The 19,580-nt window shown below is 40.0% G+C and overlaps 1 protein-coding gene across 3 annotated transcripts; it reads left to right on the top strand.

The window, feature by feature from the left end:
- Nucleotides 1-1,669: 1,669 nt before the first annotated feature.
- LOC114842585 (lysophosphatidylcholine acyltransferase 1) lies at nt 1,670-18,872 on the top strand. Of its 3 annotated transcripts, none has more exons than XM_029128221.3 (15): nt 1,670-2,062; nt 2,134-2,258; nt 6,348-6,487; nt 8,391-8,605; nt 9,922-10,034; nt 10,268-10,328; nt 10,547-10,605; nt 11,900-11,934; nt 12,369-12,423; nt 12,692-12,774; nt 13,045-13,170; nt 13,744-13,897; nt 14,146-14,244; nt 14,771-14,912; nt 15,067-18,872. In XM_029128221.3, exons 2-15 carry the CDS (start codon nt 2,136-2,138, stop codon nt 15,282-15,284), a joined length of 1,623 nt encoding a protein of 540 aa, XP_028984054.1. In that variant the 5' UTR covers nt 1,670-2,062; nt 2,134-2,135; the 3' UTR covers nt 15,285-18,872. The 3 variants fall into 3 exon arrangements, with proteins under 3 accessions (XP_028984054.1, XP_028984052.1, XP_028984051.1); XM_029128218.3 differs by having other exon boundaries at nt 1,678-1,968; nt 2,096-2,258; XM_029128219.3 differs by having other exon boundaries at nt 1,674-2,258.
- Nucleotides 18,873-19,580: the final 708 nt, after the last annotated feature.

Here is a 19,580-nt window from a genome sequence, read left to right as displayed (position 1 = left end):
ATTAAGGTTTATTTGAAATAGGATGCTGAGATCTCGGATGATATTTGTCTGTATTATTATTATTTGTAAATACTGTAAAGTATTTGCAGGTCACATGTCTCACTCTATAATTTTGTCTTTTGACTTAAGTTAAAAAATTACATTTTTATTTTGGACTTTGGAGCTGAAGTGCTGCCATTTTTGTTTATAACCAATCACGTCTCAGAGGTAATTGTGGGAAATGCAATTTCTGTACTATAATAGGTTCACCACTAGAGGGAAGCAAAGAATCAGCTAAAAGGGAAGTAGAAGGAAGTTATTAGGTTGAATGTAGGTACAGTTACGATATTCACCACAATTATTCTCTTCGACTCGTCATAACATCATTTCTCTTTATTCTGTAAATATGCTCCACATTCAGGTAAATGATTTAGTGCAGTATCTACAATTACATAACTGGTCCTACTGATTATGTCCTTTTGTCCAGAAGGTAGTAGGGTTCTCACATAACGCATAGAATATGCACCCAAACATGCTGGTGAGTCTTATTACTACATAAATGTTTATTTACTTGAAATGAGCCCGGTGTCTGTGTGGGTTCTCTCCAGGTACTCTGGCTTCCAAAGACATGCTGTCAGATTATCTGGAGAGCCAACATTTCCCATAGGTGTGAGTGTGAATAGCTGTATAGCTGTCTGCCTATACAGGATATGAGGCCCTGTGAAAGAGTGGCAACCAGATTGCAAACGCGCCTCCCACCCAGTGACAGCTGGGATAGGCTTCAGCATCGCAGGTGCTTTGATTATGGATGCATAGTAAATGATCAATGACCATGACGACGCCATCACGGTACATGGACAGATGGGTTAAGCACAGAAAGCAAGAATCCATCCTTGTAAGGTTGCCAAGGAAAATTAGATAAGAAAATATGTTCATGGTACAGTATTGAACAAAACTACTAATAAAACATGAAATTCAACACACATGAGAATATTTGTATCACAATGAGAGTCAATGTACAATGTAGTCAATGTTTTTTTTTTTAATATCTATATCATACACTTCAGTGTTCTGCAGTGAAAAATTATAACATGTGATTCCATCATAGACTGTTCTGTTTATGCCTATTTATTGTATCTGTCTGTTATAAGTCATTCTAGTGAACCAATGGACTGAGAGATTTACGCCCACTTTACACACAAACAAACTAACACCAAATATAGTGCATGTGGACCATGCAGTGCATTTCCATCTAACTATCCAATAATAAACACCAACTGTTAAGACTCCTACGTTTCTGCTATATGAAAAGCTGGGCACAAGTTCTTCTCTGCCAAGTCTGCTAATAATAGATTTAACAGTTCTTTTGTTCTATGCAAAGCACTGAATACTGCCTCCTCATTCCTCATTCGCAATTACAGATTCATAGATGGATGGATGGATGGATGGATGGATGGATGCAGGATAGATGGATGGATGGATGGATGGATGGATGGATGGATGGATGGATGGATGGATGGATAGATAGATAGATAGATAGATAGATAGATAGATAGATAGATAGATAGATAGATAGATAGATAGATAGATAGATAGATAGATAGATAGATAGATAGATAGACTTTGTAGTTTAATATTATTTAAAAGAGGATTACTTAAAGGATTAAAGGGTAGAAATAAAAGTATTTTACGTCTTGTTTTGGGGAGAAATTACGATATTTTGGCCAGTTTTGAGGCCAGGCAACAATACATCGTGCGATTGGAAGAACGACATGGATGCGAAGAATGGCTCTGCGCACGCGCAGTGCGAGAGGAGTGGAATCGTGGCTCCGTTAGCATCCAGAGCTATCGGAGCGGTTGGGAAACACGGAGTGGAGGACGGCGTCCTGCGCACTGTAGGCAGAAAGATACTGGCGTCTGTAAATACCCCCAGCTAATCCCTCGAGCTAACAATTATCCCTCCATGCGGTCCTGGGAAGGAAGATAACGGTAACGTTAATAACCCCGCACTGCCACTTAAATTAGCAGCCGTGCGCGACAGATAAGGAAGGCGGCGTTTCGCGTGCAGAAGCTTCCCTTTCAGGTAAAAACCCCCTCTTCTCTTTTAAACATTAAGAACAAAGCTGCAGTGTGGAGCGACGTTGCGTCCCGTAGGCATGAGGCTGCCCAGCAACAGACAGTGTGCGGCGGAGGGAGATGGGAAGAAGATGGACCAAGCTCCTCCATTCAGGAACCCTTTTGTGCACGTCCTGCAATTCACCCCCCTGGAAAAAGCAAAGGTAACATCCCTCCGCGTGTGAATCCACTCTGGTGCCCACTCCACGCAGTTTGTGGACCATTAACGCAGCGGGGGAGGCTGTCGCCATCCTTTAACTTAGCAGCTTTCCCCGATCGCGTGCAGTCAGCTGGGCTGCTAGCTAGCCGGCTAACACTAGCGACAAACATGTTGCTTTCTTCTGTCGTCCTGTGCTCTCGCCGTGTTTCCTTCCTTCGGTGTCGCTGTGCACGTTTGCGCTGCCTCGTGAGCACGTATGGCCGCAGGCTCAAACGTCCCTTTCCTGTTTAAGTCAAATGCGTGCGTTCGACGCGAGAGTGAACCCGTCTTACCCCGGAATACGCTAACAGCCCATTAGGGTGAAATACAGTTGTCTGAGCATGGCCGCCTGTGCACGGTGGGCCCCGCTTGTTGCTCCTTTAAGTGGTATTACAGCTACAGTCAATCGGTTTCTGGCAGCCTTTCACGAGATGCCACACACATGTTTGACATTCGTGGTAAACACTGTGACGTTTTATTGCTTGGTTTGGTTATGATGCGGAGTCCAGCTGGTCAGCAGCCAACACGTGTGGCAGTGAACGGTGCAGAATGGGATGATAAACAGTCCTGATCAGCCCTCGCCTCACTACAAGGCAGATACATGTGTACTTTACACAGGTGTTAGTTCACACGTCTCCCAGTCTTAGTTGAAGTTGCAATACAGCTTTGTATTAATAATCACACTTAGAGCGTTCGTGTTCGTTGAAAAATAGCTGTAACTAGCCGGCAACAGGTTTTATTTGTTGCTCACAAAGTCTGAAGACGTTTTCAGAAGTGAAGGATTGCGTGGATTCAGCCTGCACAGACACCACACGACAGGAATTCCAAAAGTCTTCCAAATCCGATTTATTTTCCACTCATGACAGATTTGTGTCTCACCTGCAAACGTTGCAACATGTTGCATTATGTAGGTGCAGGATGATGAGAAGTCCTCCCATTATCTTTCATGGGATCAGCACAGGAATGTTTTATTCTTCACATTTAAAATTTAGAGGCTTCTGTGAGGCATCACCGCGTGTCTCTGTAACGCTTAGAGATCTAAGCGTGTGCCATGCTTTTAAGTAGGACACTGAGCGAGGAATGTCTTGTGGGAAACAATTTCTTAATTGGTGGTTTTCTAGTTAAACAGTTATGAGAAAGCGTCGTGCTAAAAAAAATAATTTAAGCACATTTCCGTCCTCCTCACTTTTCCGACAATGAGACGGCAAAAGTAACTGTTAATTTTAATTTATAGTAGAAAAACTACTCTTCTTTCATGTTTGTTGCAATTGTTTATAATATTATTAAATTATGCAAGTCAGATTGTGTGTTAACTGATTTAAAACAGAGCCTAAAACCTGTGAATATTAATTTCCTCATTGTTCTAATGTAACTTCTCATAACGTAGCATTGCTGTTGCTTTCATGTCTACACCGACTTGAGGAAGTCACAGTGTGAACTGAAACCCTGAAGCAGCAGCCGCAGTAACAAAGTAATATAGAGTTGAGGTAAATAAATGACTGTAACTAAATGGTTCAAAGTTAGAGGATTGTCACTCTAATGCTTAATAAAAATGTTGTGTTTGTACCTATGGTTGGTTACATATAGATGCAAACATTAAGGTTTGTAAGGGGAATAATTTCTGAACAGGTTCATAATGATGTTCCAGAGTGCCCATTAGAAAGGGCAACAGGTTCATAAAAACAGATGGGCTTTGCTGGATAAGGCATAAGTATGCTAAGTGCTAAAGGCCTGAGAGTGAAGTGTCATATTGGCATTGTTGCCAACAGTGGAGTGTGTATATGTGCATGCAGACAAGAGTTAGATGAAGTTTCTTGTGATTTACTTTTTAAAGGGTCCAGATGGCCAAAGAAAAACATGTATGATATATATGTACAAATTTGGCACACATTCCAGCCACGCAGCCTTACACAGCACAGTACTGTGATTTATTAGTCTGACCTTTCAATTTACAAAAGACATGCTTGCGCCTTGATGAGTTCATTAATTGATATCTAAATCTAAATGATGAGCACAACCTTTCCATTTTATTAACTTTGCCTTGGTGGCTGTTACTTAGTACCAAAGTGTATCAGCAGTCAACATTTTTTGACTGCTGACTACTTTTGTCGAATTTTGGTTAAAGAGCAAGCTAGTAATGTTAATTTAATTCCCAGCTTTGGCTAATTAACATTCCTGTGGGACTTACTTTGGAAACGAATAAAGACCTAAATCTGCCTTGGTCCATCCAGAGCAGTAATGAGTCAATAGCTTATTACCACTGTAGAGATCAGTATTTCTTTGGATTAGCATCTTAACATTAGGCAGTTAAGTAGCACTCCAGATTCATCAGGCTGCATTTTCTTAAATACAGTAACTTCCAGTATACTGCAGTACTTGATATAATGCATTGCCTGCTACCAATGCCCAAGAGGGAGTTTGGTTAAAATATACAGCAAGACTCCTTCTTTCTTGTTTCATTTTTTTTATTTAAGGCTCCCAAATTACAATGAAGAGTATAGTTTTGCACAATGCCTTTTTCTGCAAGAGCTTGTTCCAGAAGAAAATACTGCAACCCTTCAAAGCCAGTACATTTTAACTTCAACCCTTTAAAACTTTTGCATTGTTATTATCTGCTCAGTAGGGTGGATATAGGTTCAGGCACTGATTTTAACAATCCCATGTCAACAGAGGAGGTCTACAACTCCACTTCTCAGACACTTATGTAATTCTTCCATTCCTAGGGTGATTTTGTGTCCCTTAACAACAACACCAAACATGAACACTGATTATTTTATCTGATTATATTTGTTGCTTGCCTGCCACTACAAATCAGTAAGTGAGAACTCAGGAAGCCTTTCAGATTTGAGGTAAAGTGTTTTTTTTTGGAGTGTGTCCAATGGAAACCATGAACTGAGTTAAAACTCAGAAAAAATACTTGCAACTGGACCAGCCTGAGATTTGCATAAAGAAGGCCTTCGTTGTTTTGTTTTGAGGAAAAACGTTACAGAACGTGTTTTGTTGATTTTTAAAATGTCAGCTTTGTATAAAAGAAGAATTATAAGTGACACTGCAAATTATTTTACTTGTTTATTGTGTGAAATTGGGAAACTAACTACTGTGTTAAAATTATTATGCAACCTTATTTTGCAACTGCCCCATCCTGTACCATGTCATAATAATGTATACGTAACTATTCGTCAGACCAAGGGTAGGTGATTAAAGACAGCAATATGTCAGAAAGTATTGTTGTAGTCTCAGAAGTACTTCAGTGCACAGCTTGTCACTTTAGTTCTTTCATGAATTTGAAGAACCTCAGTCAGATTCTTTTGAATAGCTGTCACTATAATGTAAAAGGGTTAATGTGACATATCGCCTTTTAATGAATTGATTAAAGTTGTTTATACTCTCAGACAAGAACTCTCTCTAGATAAGATGAAAGGTACAGATAAAGTAAGTGTTTTCAGGTGGTGGTTGCTATCAAGACAAATATTGACAGAAGATAAACTTTATCAGTGAGGGACAAAATGTAGCACAGTTATCATCATCGCCCGAAAATGAAACAGTGATCTGAAGCCAATAGCTGCTGAATGTTCGAAGCTTTGTTTCAACTCCTGCAAAATAGATAATTACATTTTAGCTTTATTTGAGAAAACGTTAATGTATCTAATGTAGTTGTAGCTTATAGGATTGCTTTAATAAAAACATGTGAATGTTAAACACGCATTTAATGTCAGCCCATGTAAAACAAAGCTGATTGCAATATTCACTTAGTGTAACTAATGAATAGGCTTCTCCAGCAGCAACAATGAAGGAAAGACATGAGGAATGCACCGCTATGCACATGCTGATTGTATGTGCAATAATCATAACCCTTTCATTGTAGTAGATATTGAGGCAGTGTCTTTGTGTCTGGAGATTGAGTCATGACATGTGGACTGAAACATTTAACCAACTGTCCAGGTTGCCTCTTCAGTCTGATAAAGACAGGACACCTGACAATACCTCTGTATGATGAGTAATGAGTTTACCTCTCTAATCCTGTTTCTTTTATCTCTTCCTCAATTTCTTGCAGATTGCATTAATGACAGTCACGTTGTTTCCCGTCCGTCTACTCATAGCTGCATTCATGATGCTGCTGGCTTGGCCTTTTGCCTTCCTGGCCTCAGTTGGACGCTCAGAGACAGTGGTTGAACCCCAGTGCCTGTGGAGGAGGTGGGTGCCTTCATATTCGTATGTGTGTGTGTGTGTTTCGCTTTCCTAATTCAGGACGCACTATTAATATTATTACAAAAATATTAACACAATGTACTTGGAAAGATTGATGCATTTGCATTTAAACATCAGCAGTGGGATGCTATGAAGTGCTTAGCGGTCCTCTCAGTTTGACATGAAAACAGATGGTCCTTCATGATCAAGTTTATAGATGTACCATATCAGATTTCCTCATGTAATGGGCCTAATGACAAAAGGTTTGATTAACAACCAGGCTGTAAAATGAATAGGTAAAATAAACAACTGTCCTCACTAATACAATGCTAACCAGTTTCATCATACACCCTCATTGCGTAATAATGCTGTGTAAAGTCATTTTCACATATGAGCCCTGGGCAATGTCCTGAGAATCACGTCCAACATTGGTTGGAGTTGTTTTTAACACATGTAGTCCAGGGCATGAGATTGTCATAGTCGGACGTGTTCTCACATGGAGATATTCTGCGCTTGGTTTGAGAGAGGGTACCTGTGTGGAGGGGGCGAAGGCACAACATGACGCAGTGAAAATCACACTCTGATATAATGCGCACACTCTGCTACCGAGGATAAAGTTTGGGTAACCTCTGAGTTATGCAGCTCTCACAGGAATTGGCCAGAGATGTTCAGGGTTGCAGTGAGTTCATGTCTGAAAGCAGCTTAAGAAACTCCCACATCACCTACAGATCTCATCCTTTTAAACACTCTCTCAGACAAGAGCCTAAAAATACCACATTAAAGCTTAATGAATAAGCAATTTAGCGGATTTTAGCGAATGGCAGACTTGGATTTAATGATGCTGCAGTGAAAATGTGTGACACTTTACTGAACGAATATCACGTGCACAAAACAAAAGACAAACCAGTGAGAAAAGGAACAAAGTTACTGAGTTAATGCAGATCAGCTTTGCTTACTGTGTGTATAGTTGCACATACACAAAGAGAGTCGAACTAATTTCTTCAGCATCTTTTGTGGACTGAGTGCAGTACTTCTTGGAAAACGCTCCTATACAAGCGGTGGTTACCAAGTTATTTGTTTCTGGTGGAACTTGATGACATGGGATAGGATGGCAGCTGGACTTTTAATATAAGTTGAGATCTCACCAGTAGTGGAAATGAAAGACCAGCAAGATAAAGAAGGCAGAGAAGCAAAACAGACTGCACTAATGGCACTTCCTCCTCTCATCACCACTCCAATGACCTGATTTAATTTTATCTTCCAGTTTGTAACCTTGTCCTCTCTGTAGCTGTAGTTTTCATACAAGCCAGTGCCTGATGTGATATGTGCTACTACTGCAGCCATCGAATACATAAATAATCACTAAAACAACTGATTAATGAAATAATGAGATTACAATTACATTAGAGCAGCAGTCAATTTAAGATGAAATATGAAATATGATGTTGAGATGTGAAGCAGTGCTGAACATAACTTCAGGCTTCAGTTTTGGAGCTTTGTGGCTCCTGTCAGAATTTAGGTTAACACAGACCAGGGGTCCAGCATGAGTCCAGCACTCCAGGGTCGGTATCCTGTCCCAAGACATGATTCATGTTTACATAAAATGCTCACTTGAATGACTCACATGAGTGAGCCTCACTCATGTGAGTCTTTCTGCTGTCGTCCTCCAGCTTTGACATGACTATAGTGGTTTTGTGGTAAACCCGCACTGAAACACAGCTGACTATTCATAAAGATATGGCCTAAACAAGTCTTCAGTTTCAATTGAGGGCTTTTCAACTAATGGAGTTACTGGTGGATTGTACACTCAGTCAGTGTTCAGTGTATCGACGAACCTAATTTAGCAAAGTGTTTTTAATTTACAGTTTAACAAAACCGTCCTCTCATGCATGTGTCCTCGTGTTTCCAGACTGGTGGACATAATTCTGAAGATCATCATGCGGGTCATGTGGTTTGCAGGAGGCTTTCATTGGATAACTGTGAAAGGGCAACGGGCACTACCTGCAGAAGCACCTATCCTTACCCTGGCACCCCACTCTTCCTACTTTGATGCCATGCCAGTCACCATGACGATGGCCTCCATTGTGATGAAGGCAGAGAGCAAGGATATACCCGTTTGGGGCAGTAAGTAATGTCATTGTAGAGATGTTGGTGTATATTTTGAGAGAGAGACTCACCTATACAATACATTCATTGCTGACCTGTTCGGAAACTGTTGTAGCCTAAAATGGCAAAAAAGATTCATTTGTTTAGGGGCAGGAACACAAACAGTTCATGAAAAGAGGAAACAGAAACAAAGGTTCCTCTCTGAATAAATGATTGGTAAACCACATTTCAGCATGCTATGTAGAGTTATTGTCTGTGCTGTGTCCTCACCCAAGGCCTCATGCAGAAGTGAACAAGGCACTGCTCATTTAGCAGATCCTACTTACTAGCTGAGATGCCAACTTGCCTATTAGGTCTAATGCCCCTTCAAGCAGGTTGTGTGCTGAAAAACCTTAGTGTTTGTTACTGTGTCCCGTTCACTTGCTTCTTTTACACCTAGTGTTAGACTTAGGTTCAACTAGTCCTGCTACCCCACAGAAGGCACCGATGTCTGGCCAAGCAAGTGAAGTCCAGAATAAACATTAAGACCTGATCAGCCACAGTGACGTGTGGAGTGTGTGTCTCAGAGGACTAGCGAGAGCCTTAATCCCTTCCTGTTGGCACACGACTGTCATGGAATCAGTTTCTCCTTTTTAAAGCCTCTCTCTCTCTCTCTCTCTCCCCTTTCCTCATCTACATTCAGATTTCTCTTTTTTTTTAACATTTTCTCTTGCTCGCTCTCTTTCTTTCTTTTTGTTTGCGTCTCTCATGTCCAACAAAGCCTTTGTTCAGGCTGTATAGAATGCTCCACCTCAGTTTGTTTCAGTTGTCTTTAGCCCCCCTCAGTCAAGAGCCAGTGCTGCAGGAAATTAAATTGCCAAAAGGAGTTGTGCAGTAGGACTTGTGTGGTATGCCTACAATATGATGATTACTATGAGTTTACGTAGTCACACAGCTGATACATGTAGGTGCAGTTTTGTTTTGTTGATGCTCATTTTTTTAGTCCATATTACCAGCTTGCAATCAGAAAGGGAAGCCACATCTTTCTTGTGTGATTATCATGTGAGACCGGCTCAACCACCCGGCATCACATACACATGACCATGTGTAAATACAGACAGTAACTTGCATAATATAACAGTTGATTTAGATACTGCTTGTCCACATTTATGCTGGTTATTGTATCAGACAGTAAAAGTATAGGATGCTATGGGCATAAACCTCTAACTAAAAGCCTCTCTGTCTCAAACCTTAATTAACCAGAAAATGAAAGTCCATACTGATAATCTGATTCATTGACCAGAAGAAATGATTGCTTTGCTTCTATGTAATCCTCCTTCGCCTTTTGCTTCTAGCTCTGATCAAGTACATCAGGCCTGTGTTTGTGTCACGGTCAGACCAGGACTCCAGAAAGAAGACGGTGGAGGAAATCAAACGCAGAGCACACTCTGGAGGGGAATGGCCTCAGGTTAGTCAGTGGAAGTGATCCAGAGCCTCCAAGTCCTCAGCTTTTACAGGTGGAACTTCAAGCTGCATTTTAACAGTAGCAGACATTGCTAAACAGTGGGTAATGGGTCTGAATTGGTTGGGTGAACTTAAATGGCAGTGACACGTATTCTTCTACCTAATACTCTTGTAACTTGTCATAGATAAGGGTTTTGCTTTTGTTTTGTATTGAGTGATGTCCTTCTTCTACTTCAGATAATGATTTTTCCAGAGGGGACGTGCACCAATAGATCATGTCTAATCACATTTAAGCCAGGTACTTCCTGCCATTTTTCTACTTATTCACCTTTCTTCTGTTATTCTTTTTCTAATTATCTAACGCTAACTTTAACTTTAGCTGCGTGCTTCTAGTTATGGAGGAATACGAATCATAGTAAATAGTTTGAAATATCTAAAAAATTCAAATGAAAGTGTTCTAAAATACAAAGATCTTTGACATACTGTGTAGCTAAACCTTTTGTCCACCTCCTTCAGGGGCCTTCATTCCTGCCGTACCAGTGCAACCTGTGGTGATTCGCTACCCCAATAAACTGGTAAGATTGTTTTAAGAGGTTTCATTGGCACAATTCTTTTATGTACTTACTATATGTGTATCTTATAGGCAGAATAGAATAAAATGACAAAACCTTATTTTGGCAAAGGAAGACTGTGGTTTATTATAATAAGGCTTGGCAGTGGGATCATTTGAAAGCACCCTCTTGGGTGTGTCCCAGTCTATACCATATCCTTGGCCTGTACAGTAGCTTGCCAGGCATCGTTCCAGAATAAAACGGTGGGTAGGTGAATATGTTGCTGCTCACATTGCAATATCACATTTATATATAGTAACCATGTAGGAGAACAGGTTCTGAGTAGTGCAGACGTATTTTGCAAATACAGCAGAATAAACAGTAATGTGAGATCCTCCCTGAGTCAACACTTGCTTTTGTGGTTATGTTGTGTTTTTTTCTGTTTAAGCTCTTAGGTTTGTAATAAAAATTGATGGAAAAACATTTTGCTAAATTGTATAACAGCATTTGAGAATCCCTGGAGTATCTGCCAAAGCAAGGTCTAATATCTATTCAGTTTGTATCATGTATAATGAGACCAAAGGTGGGTCTTTGAGCGTGTTGCTGCCTGTGGCTGACTGGTAGGAAGACAATGGTGTTATCAGTTGGAATATCACAATAAATGCTTTCATATTTGTCAGTTAATGACAATAAGGCACAGCAAAGGGTCAAAGTAACCACTTTTATACAGCAGCACCATTAGATCCTACTAGAATAACACAGCGGTGCACAGGCGTCACATGGAGACTTTGCAAACCAAAAAGAGATGTTAATATGTAGATGCTGTCTGCTGCGGGCGTCCTGTAGCTTTTATTTATGAAGGAAATCATTTAAATAATCAGTTTGTTCAACTTGTGATGCAATGTGTTTTTCAAAAAAATAAAAAATTAATAAAAAGGCAATTGTGAAAATAAGCTGCTACAAGTAAGTTTATGCATTTAGATTTCACCAGAAGACAAAAAGCATTCCATATAGATGAATAGGAATTACTGAAAAGGTTTGGATTCACTGATCGCTGGCAACGTTTGAATCATGCCAGTGTTTTCTGTTTAAGTCACTGCCCAGTTAACTAAACTGGGAATTAACACAACTTGGGACAAATGATGACCGAAGCAACGTTCAGGCATGTTGGTGAGAATGCGGAAAATTAATTTTACATTGTTAAAAGACCGTGTGAAGTAACCAGACCTGTGCTGTCCTCTGCTGAGTGGAGGTGCTGCTGTGTTGTGTTGTTAGATGTGTTTGAGTCTGGTTTACAGACTGCGTGTGCTTTTTGCAGGACACAATAACATGGACGTGGCAAGGGCCCGGAGCGTGAGTACATCATTCCTTGAATATTCTGAAGCGCTCTGCTTCGTATTCTGACCTGTTTAGTTGCAAATGTATGATTCTCAAACTACTCTATTGTCTCTCATAGGGTTGTTGTTGTTTTTTTTTATAATCTGGTTCACACTGAGGAAACAAATATTGTGCCCAAACCAGAACCTACACAAAGAGAGTAGCCTGGAAATAGATTAGTTAGGACCAAAAAAGAATGACTGGCCTTATTGTTGTAGTTTCCTCAGAAAACTATGTCCTGTTTGGATTCAGCTTCCGTCATTCTGGCAGAATCTTTTAAAGTATAAACTGATAACAATATGTCTTCGATTTTAATGTCTAAACTGAGCTAAGGTGCATCTCATCCTGGGGTCACTGAAGCAGGTCAAGGCCAGCTGTGTCTTTGTTGATAATGTCCTGTTGTCATCCAGGTTTGAAATCCTGTGGTTGACGCTCTGCCAGTTGCACAACGAGTTTGTTATTGAGGTAAGTATCAGTCCTCCATGCAGAATGTGACCAGAGACCATGTCCTCTCCACATTTCCTGTCATTTTCTGTGCAGTCATTAGTTTGTACTTCAATTGTACTTCATTTGACACTTGAGCACTTTTTATGTGGCAGTGAAGTCTAATGTGTTGTCTCATTTTACATTCTGCATCTGGAAAATCTTCAGTGCTACAGGATTGTATATTATCATTTAAAGTAACTCGTGTCACAAATGAATTAACTCAAAACTAAATGTGTTGATTTGGCAGTTCCTTCCGATCTACACCCCTTCAGAGGAGGAGAAAAAGAACCCCGCTCTCTTTGCAATCAATGTGAGACGCGTCATGGCCAAGTAAGTTAGACGACCCTGAACATGCAAAAACAAAATTCCCCATGGAAAAAAGTTGCGACTTAATTATTATTTGCTTTTATATACATTTTGCTTTCCTTGTCTTAGAAGACACCAACACCAGGAATATGTATAACATAAATTAGTTTATATTCCTGCAGATGTACAAAATAATTATTCTTAATTATTCTCATACAGTACGCTTTAAGTTAACCTAAGTATTGCTTTGCACACACCGATGTCCTATCATTGTCTCCTCTGTGTTGTGCTCAGGGCCCTCGGGGTTCCCATCACAGACTATTCATTTGAAGACTGCCAGCTGGCCATGGCAGAAGGCCAGCTCAAACTGCCAGTCGACACCTGTCTGCTGGAGTTTGCCAAACTCGTCAGGAGGCTGGGGTGAGTCACTCAAACCTTCCCGTCCAGACTATTAAGTAAGGGATACAGATGATGGTAAAGAGATGTTAAAAAATCGTATTAATGTACTGGCAGTGGCTGCGGTGATCAGTACTGTCTCCTCAATATAATGTTGTTTATTGTGCAGACGTTTTACTCCAATTCATTAATACTTTGATTGCGATTTTATTTTGTTGCAAAAGCAAAACAACATAACCACAATATCATGCATATATGTGTGTGTCTTGCATATTTTTGATCTTATTGTGTAAGAAGCTCAAGGCATCACTCTCAATATTTGTAGTATTAATAGTGATACTAATAGTTGTTAATGCTAACGATAACATGCTGTTTTGGTTGATCCCCGTTATTGGTGATGACTGTGCATAAGGTGGCATGAAAGCTAGCAAAATCAACAAATGTAAATGCTTTGCATTACATGATAAAAACAAATCTGTGTGATAAATAAAAAAACGGTACAATATTGTGAATATCAGTTAGAGGTTGCGTCTGCTGTGATGCACTGCCCTGTAACCAAGTTATTAATTAACCAAGTTTCTCGCCGTGTTGTCTCAGGCTGAAACCTCGGAACACTGAGAAGGTTCTTCAGGAGTACGGGAACCGAGCCAGGAAGCTGGAGGGGCAGAAGCTGGACTTGGACAAATTCGCTCACTTTCTTGACGTGCCAGTATCAGACATGCTGCGAGACATGTTCGCTCTTTTTGACGAGGTACATTGATGTTGAAGATGTCTTTCACTTTGAAGAATTATCATGACTCCAAGAACTTGGGAAGATTTGAAGAATTTGAATTGAATCCCAGCAGCTGTCATAGAATTGGTTATAGCACCTTTACTTGGGGAAACAATGTGTTTGTAACTTAAAACAGTCACATGTTACTGCACCCAATATGTCTTTGTTTTTACATGCTCCATCTTCTTCTGTAACAAATGATTTTGTCTCTTTTTTTTCCCTCTCAGCACGAAGATGGCTCCATGGATATCAGAGAATATGTGATAGCCTTATCTGTTGTATGCAGACCTGCCAAAACTCTCCAAACGATGAAATTGGCCTTCAAGGTGTGTTCTGTTTCAAGCATCATGCTTATCTAAACACCAGGCACAGGAGGCTTTTCGGTGCTTGTTTGCTGCCTTGCTTAGGATCAACTTGACATTTTGCTGCCTTAAAATGTCATATCCTCTAAGTTGTCTTACATTTCGCAAGTGGAGTAATGAAATAGTTTCCACCCATCTTTTGAGTAATATACCAACATGTTCACTTATTCATCATCAGATGTGTGTCTAATAGAAATAGAACACTGCCTTTATCATTGCTGACACTTGTGGTTGTACAGTATGAAAATGAAACGGCTCAAGTTTGAGTCACCACCGTGTCTTCATTTGAATAGTTTTACAGTATATAATTGTTAAGGACCGCATCTGTGCCCTTAAGGCACACGAGCCATGATAGTATGTGATTTCATAAACAGCCACTTCAATACGTCCATGAGATCTAATTGGCTCCTAATCTGACGAGCCTGTCAAGAGTGGCATGCCCCGAGGCAAAGTCAAAGAGATGCATTTCATCCTGTTTTCTCTTCACCAGATGTTCGAGGCAGAGGAGGACGGGGCCATCACAGAGATGGAGTTGGCAGTTATACTGAAGACAGCTTTGGGAGTGACTCACCTCGGCGTGTCACATCTGTTTACCGCCATGGATGCTGAAGACACGGGGAAGATCACATTTGGTAAAAGAACCAAAGACATCATCTTAATTTGTGTTTTAAAGGTGTTACCTTGTCAGTTTGATTTTTTTTTTTCTAACAGTGCCTTTTTAGAACTGCTGAACCTTTTGTGTAACGTTTTTTTTGTCTCTGGCGCCCCCCGGTGGCCGTTTAACAGAAAGGTTCAGGCGCTTCGCGGAGCAGCACCCGGACTTTGCGGAGGAGTACCTGTACACGGAAAACGCCGGGCTCCACAACGCTCCCAGCCGCCGCCAGCAGCCGTCGCCCAGCCCGTCTTCCCTCAACCTGCAATCCACTGCCAAAACGGCGAACGGCATCTGCGCCGACTTCAGCCCCAGTGACCACGATGGCACAATAGATAAGAAACACAACTAAAAGGCTTGGTGGGAGAAAACGCCTCTCCTGGTGAGACGGTGTTGTGTGAGGGGCAAACAGTTATCAGATGCCTGTTAGTAACTTGTTTAAAACATAAGGGACTACATTTAAGAAATGTTTACCAAACCCCTTTTTTATTCGTATTTTGTCCATGAACTTTCCGGAGGTTATTTTTCAGCTTGGTAACAGTTTATTTTGTTATAACTTCCTTTTTTTAATAATTTTTTTCACTGCTAAGATCGTCATGCCAAACAATGGCTTTTTCCAATCGAGTGCTTGAATAATTAAAAGAGAAGCACTTATTAAAAAAAAAAAAAACAGGGCAGATGATGTTTTTGGTTTTTTTTAATTTTCCCTCCAACGTTGGACTGAATGCATGTTTTTGATAAGAGGGGAAACGAGAAGGAACACGTCGCCCTGATCAGCAGGCGAACATATTCACGTGAAATCAATGTTTGGGGCTCTCTCCTTATTTTTTAACGGTTTTCTCTCTAATTGTAGCTGCCTTTGACCTGAAAGTGCAGAATGCATGAGCTCATGTTATTTTGAGCAGGGGATTATTTATCTACAGAAGGAAGACCTGAGAGAACTGGTGACAATTGTTAGACCACTTGAAGCGTTTCGCTTTAGTAGCCACATTTGAGGTGAACTCAGGTCTTTGCAAGTTCATGTTCATTATTATATGAGCCTGGGATATATATAGATATATATACATATATTTAAATATATACAATGATATTTGATTTAGCTCAGGGTTCAGTGACAAAAATGAAAAATTAAACTATGATGTCATTTTTGACACTCGCTGGGTTGTATGCATGTCGTTTTCTTACTTCATAGCTTTCTGCCCAGTCATTCACATTAGTGTCAACAGTTATTCAGGTTGGCAGGTGGTTGCTTTTTGTTTTAGACACAACGTGGACCAAAAATGCACTAGGTAATTTAACGCCACCTCTCGTGTTTGTTCTGTCCTCTTCACTCCGTGGTGCGATGGCTTTAAGGGACAGAATCACAATGTGTGACCCGGTTTGGAGTCGTTTTTGGGCTTTCCATGGGCCAGAGTCTACCACTTCCCTTTCTGCATAGCACCACTATACGCTTTGAATCATTCCTCCACCTTTCATGGCACATTACTCCTGTTCCACTTTGCTTTCAGACGTTTGACCTTTAATCAGCTGCACATGTGACCGTCACCCTAATATTCTGATGTGCATGTTTTATTATATGAACAGAGGCATGTTTTTAAAAATCCAAGCAGCTTTTGCATTTAATCACGTCCAAGTCTAGACTTAGAAAGCTGTCCAGCTGTTGTATTGTACCTTGTTTTAGGGGTTTTGGAGGTTAAAATTTGCCCAAACATCTGATGAAAAGCCTCTGTATCTCTAATTATAGACGACATGGAAGTACATTTCTAGATAGAACTAAAATGAAGGAATATTCACTTAAAAATGTTGGCATTGTTTCAACAGTCCATTAGTATTATTGATTTTGAATTAATGACATTTTATCCAGTATTAAGTTTGTTGTTTTCTCCTAATCAAAAATTAGAAGTGACCCTTTATGACGTCTATGTTTTTCTTTCTCTTTATGGCACAATGATGCTCTTGCAATCATTTTTTTGTACAACTGATCAACACCTGGCTGGATTCTTTTGATCTCTGTGACCTAACAAACACAAATGTGAGTAGCCTTGTCTGCATAATGTCATTAGTGTAGGTGAGCATTTAAAGGGAAAACAGCTACAGAGCAGAATGGAATCATTTCTGATCTGTTAGTAGACAATTTAACTTGTGTATGTATTGCATTGTTTTTTTATATTCTATATTCATTCTGTCAGCAAGCTTCACATCCTTCTCATGTTCATGTCCATACTGTACATGCATCCCTGTTACGGCTTTGAGTGAAGCAATATTCCACATCTTTTAAGCCTTCTCAAGATTTATGCTTACAAAGAGTTCTGATATGTATTTTGAATATTCCAAATGCAGGTCATTTTGTGAATTTTTGATATACGTACATGAATGATTTTTATTTTCACTGCCACGACAGAGATCTGTGATCCTCTCTCCTCTGCAGATTGTATTACTAGTGAAAAATGAGCCAGTTTATTTCTTTGTATAAAACTGCAGTAGTTTGTTTTTTCTCTGTATTCCTCCTACACAGTGTAAAGTTTATTATATTATTGTTACCACTGAGTTGAGTGCTTAGAAACAAAATGCAGATTTCATATGGAAACCGATAGCCTTGAATCTAGAGAATTTTTATGCTAAAGAAGAGAATGTATAGACAATCTTGTCACAATCAGAAGCTACTGAAAACTGATCTTGTGGACATTTTTTTAAATGGAATTATGGTTTTCAAATGTAAACTACTTCTCCTGTCTCTCGCACATGTGTTTGACGCGTGCAGGTTGAACTAAGCAAAGCGCGAGCGTGAAGTGTCGGGCCTCGAGGTGATCTCTGCCGCCACATGACGGGCCACGTCACGCCAACGCTCCAGACTGTACGCACAGATAAACCAACATTTAATATGATCGCTAGTGCTGCCCCTTTACTGTCTGTTTGATTTGTCTGTTTGTGCTCGCACTTTAGATTATTTTTTATTTAAAGAAACATAATTTTGCTGTAAAACATGTACAAGTTTGTAACACCTATGTTTTTTTTTTTGTTTTTGTTTTTTTTTTGTCTGGATTAGGATTACAAGTATTAATTATTATTTGAGGGAACATGAAACAAACTGTCCCTTGCCCGTCATTCGTTTTTGTTCTTAGAATTGGTTTTAAACCTACTTTTCTGCTTTGTCTCAGATTGGTGAAAATCTGTAGCTTAAATGTGACTTTTAAAGCTTGTAGGACATCAGCGTACTAGATGACTAGACTAGAACTTGATTGCACAGTAAAATGGACTAGTATTACTATTGTACTCCAAAGTAATGTGACTTTACAACAGGTGGCTAACTGTAAGTGTGGCCCTGTACAGTATATGTGAGGGAAACCTTACTGCTGAGGTGTAAATAGGTGGAGTGACTTAGGACTGATAGAAAGCTGAGTAAGATACTAGTACTGAGCCATATCAACCCCTCATGCTGTATTGATTTGTGTCTTTCTAATAGACATTTGCATTTTTGAAGTCTAAAGGATGATGTACTTCATCAGCAAGCCAAAGGTTTGCAAATGTACATAATTCTGCATCGGCTCCATTTAAAATTACTGGGTGCATTCGTTTTCATGTGATTCACATGACGTCAGAAACCTTGGTAAAGGTGAATCTCATGTTCCTAAACTCGTACCTATGCTACTGCTGCCTGCGTATCCCAGTTTGTCCAGCAGTGAGCTTAAGATGAAAGACTCGTGTGCTCAGTGGCGCAGTATCGTCTTTCTGATGGCTCACTCTCTGCGGAACCACCAAACTGAACTCTGTAGCTTTACTTCCTGTCTTTTTTTTCTATACTCAGCAAGTCTTATTTTGGTAATGCATTTTGATGAAGAGTCATTACTGCAAGCGACGTTGAACTTGTCTGTTCAGGACTGCTATGATATAACTTGTTAATGTGACTCTTGGGTTGAATTAAAACAGAAACCTTAACACACGTTGTTGTCATAATGGTGGTTGGTTGAGTGTCTGTGCTGTGAGTTGAGCTAATTAGCATTCAGTGATTTAGGTCTGCCCAGATTTAATTAACTCAAGATTTCTACACAGCCTCAATTTTTGATTTGTTGAAGTTATGGCGCCCTCTTGAGGCATGTAGGTAGATTAAGACCTTAAGTTTTTAGCATTTATCCCATCGTGTACGTTGTTCACACATCATTTTAATTTTGTGTTAACTCCTATAACAGATCTTCTCTGCTGTCTTTGTAGGTTGGCTTTTGCCGCATTGCACCTCCAAGTGACAATATTAACCCTTCACCAACACATTATTGACAAACCTCCCTAATGGATTCATAGGAAATTCACTAGGTAACAATAGAATATATCTATTCATCCATGATCTACAGTTCTACACTAGTAGTTCTGATGAGCTTTACTGGTTAAAAGTATGTCTGTTCACATAAGTCTATGTGAACTTTTTTTTTTTTTTGTGCTACTTGTGTTTTGTTTCGTTTGGGTTCTGCTTTGTGTCCTGGACAAGCCACATACTTCATCTGCTTCTCATAACAACTTCAAGCTGCTGTCCAACCTTCCTCCCATCCTTCGCTCTCCTTGCTTACATTTCCTGGACACGTGTTATGGTTTGCATTCTCTTCACCAGTTGTTATTCTTCTGCTCTGCGGTTAATGGAGTGAAAGTGAAAGGTTTC

Source organism: Betta splendens, chromosome 16 (assembly GCF_900634795.4).
Source record: "Betta splendens chromosome 16, fBetSpl5.4, whole genome shotgun sequence".
Classification (NCBI taxonomy): Eukaryota; Metazoa; Chordata; class Actinopteri; order Anabantiformes; family Osphronemidae; genus Betta; species Betta splendens.
This window is presented reverse-complemented; position numbering and strand designations above follow the sequence as displayed.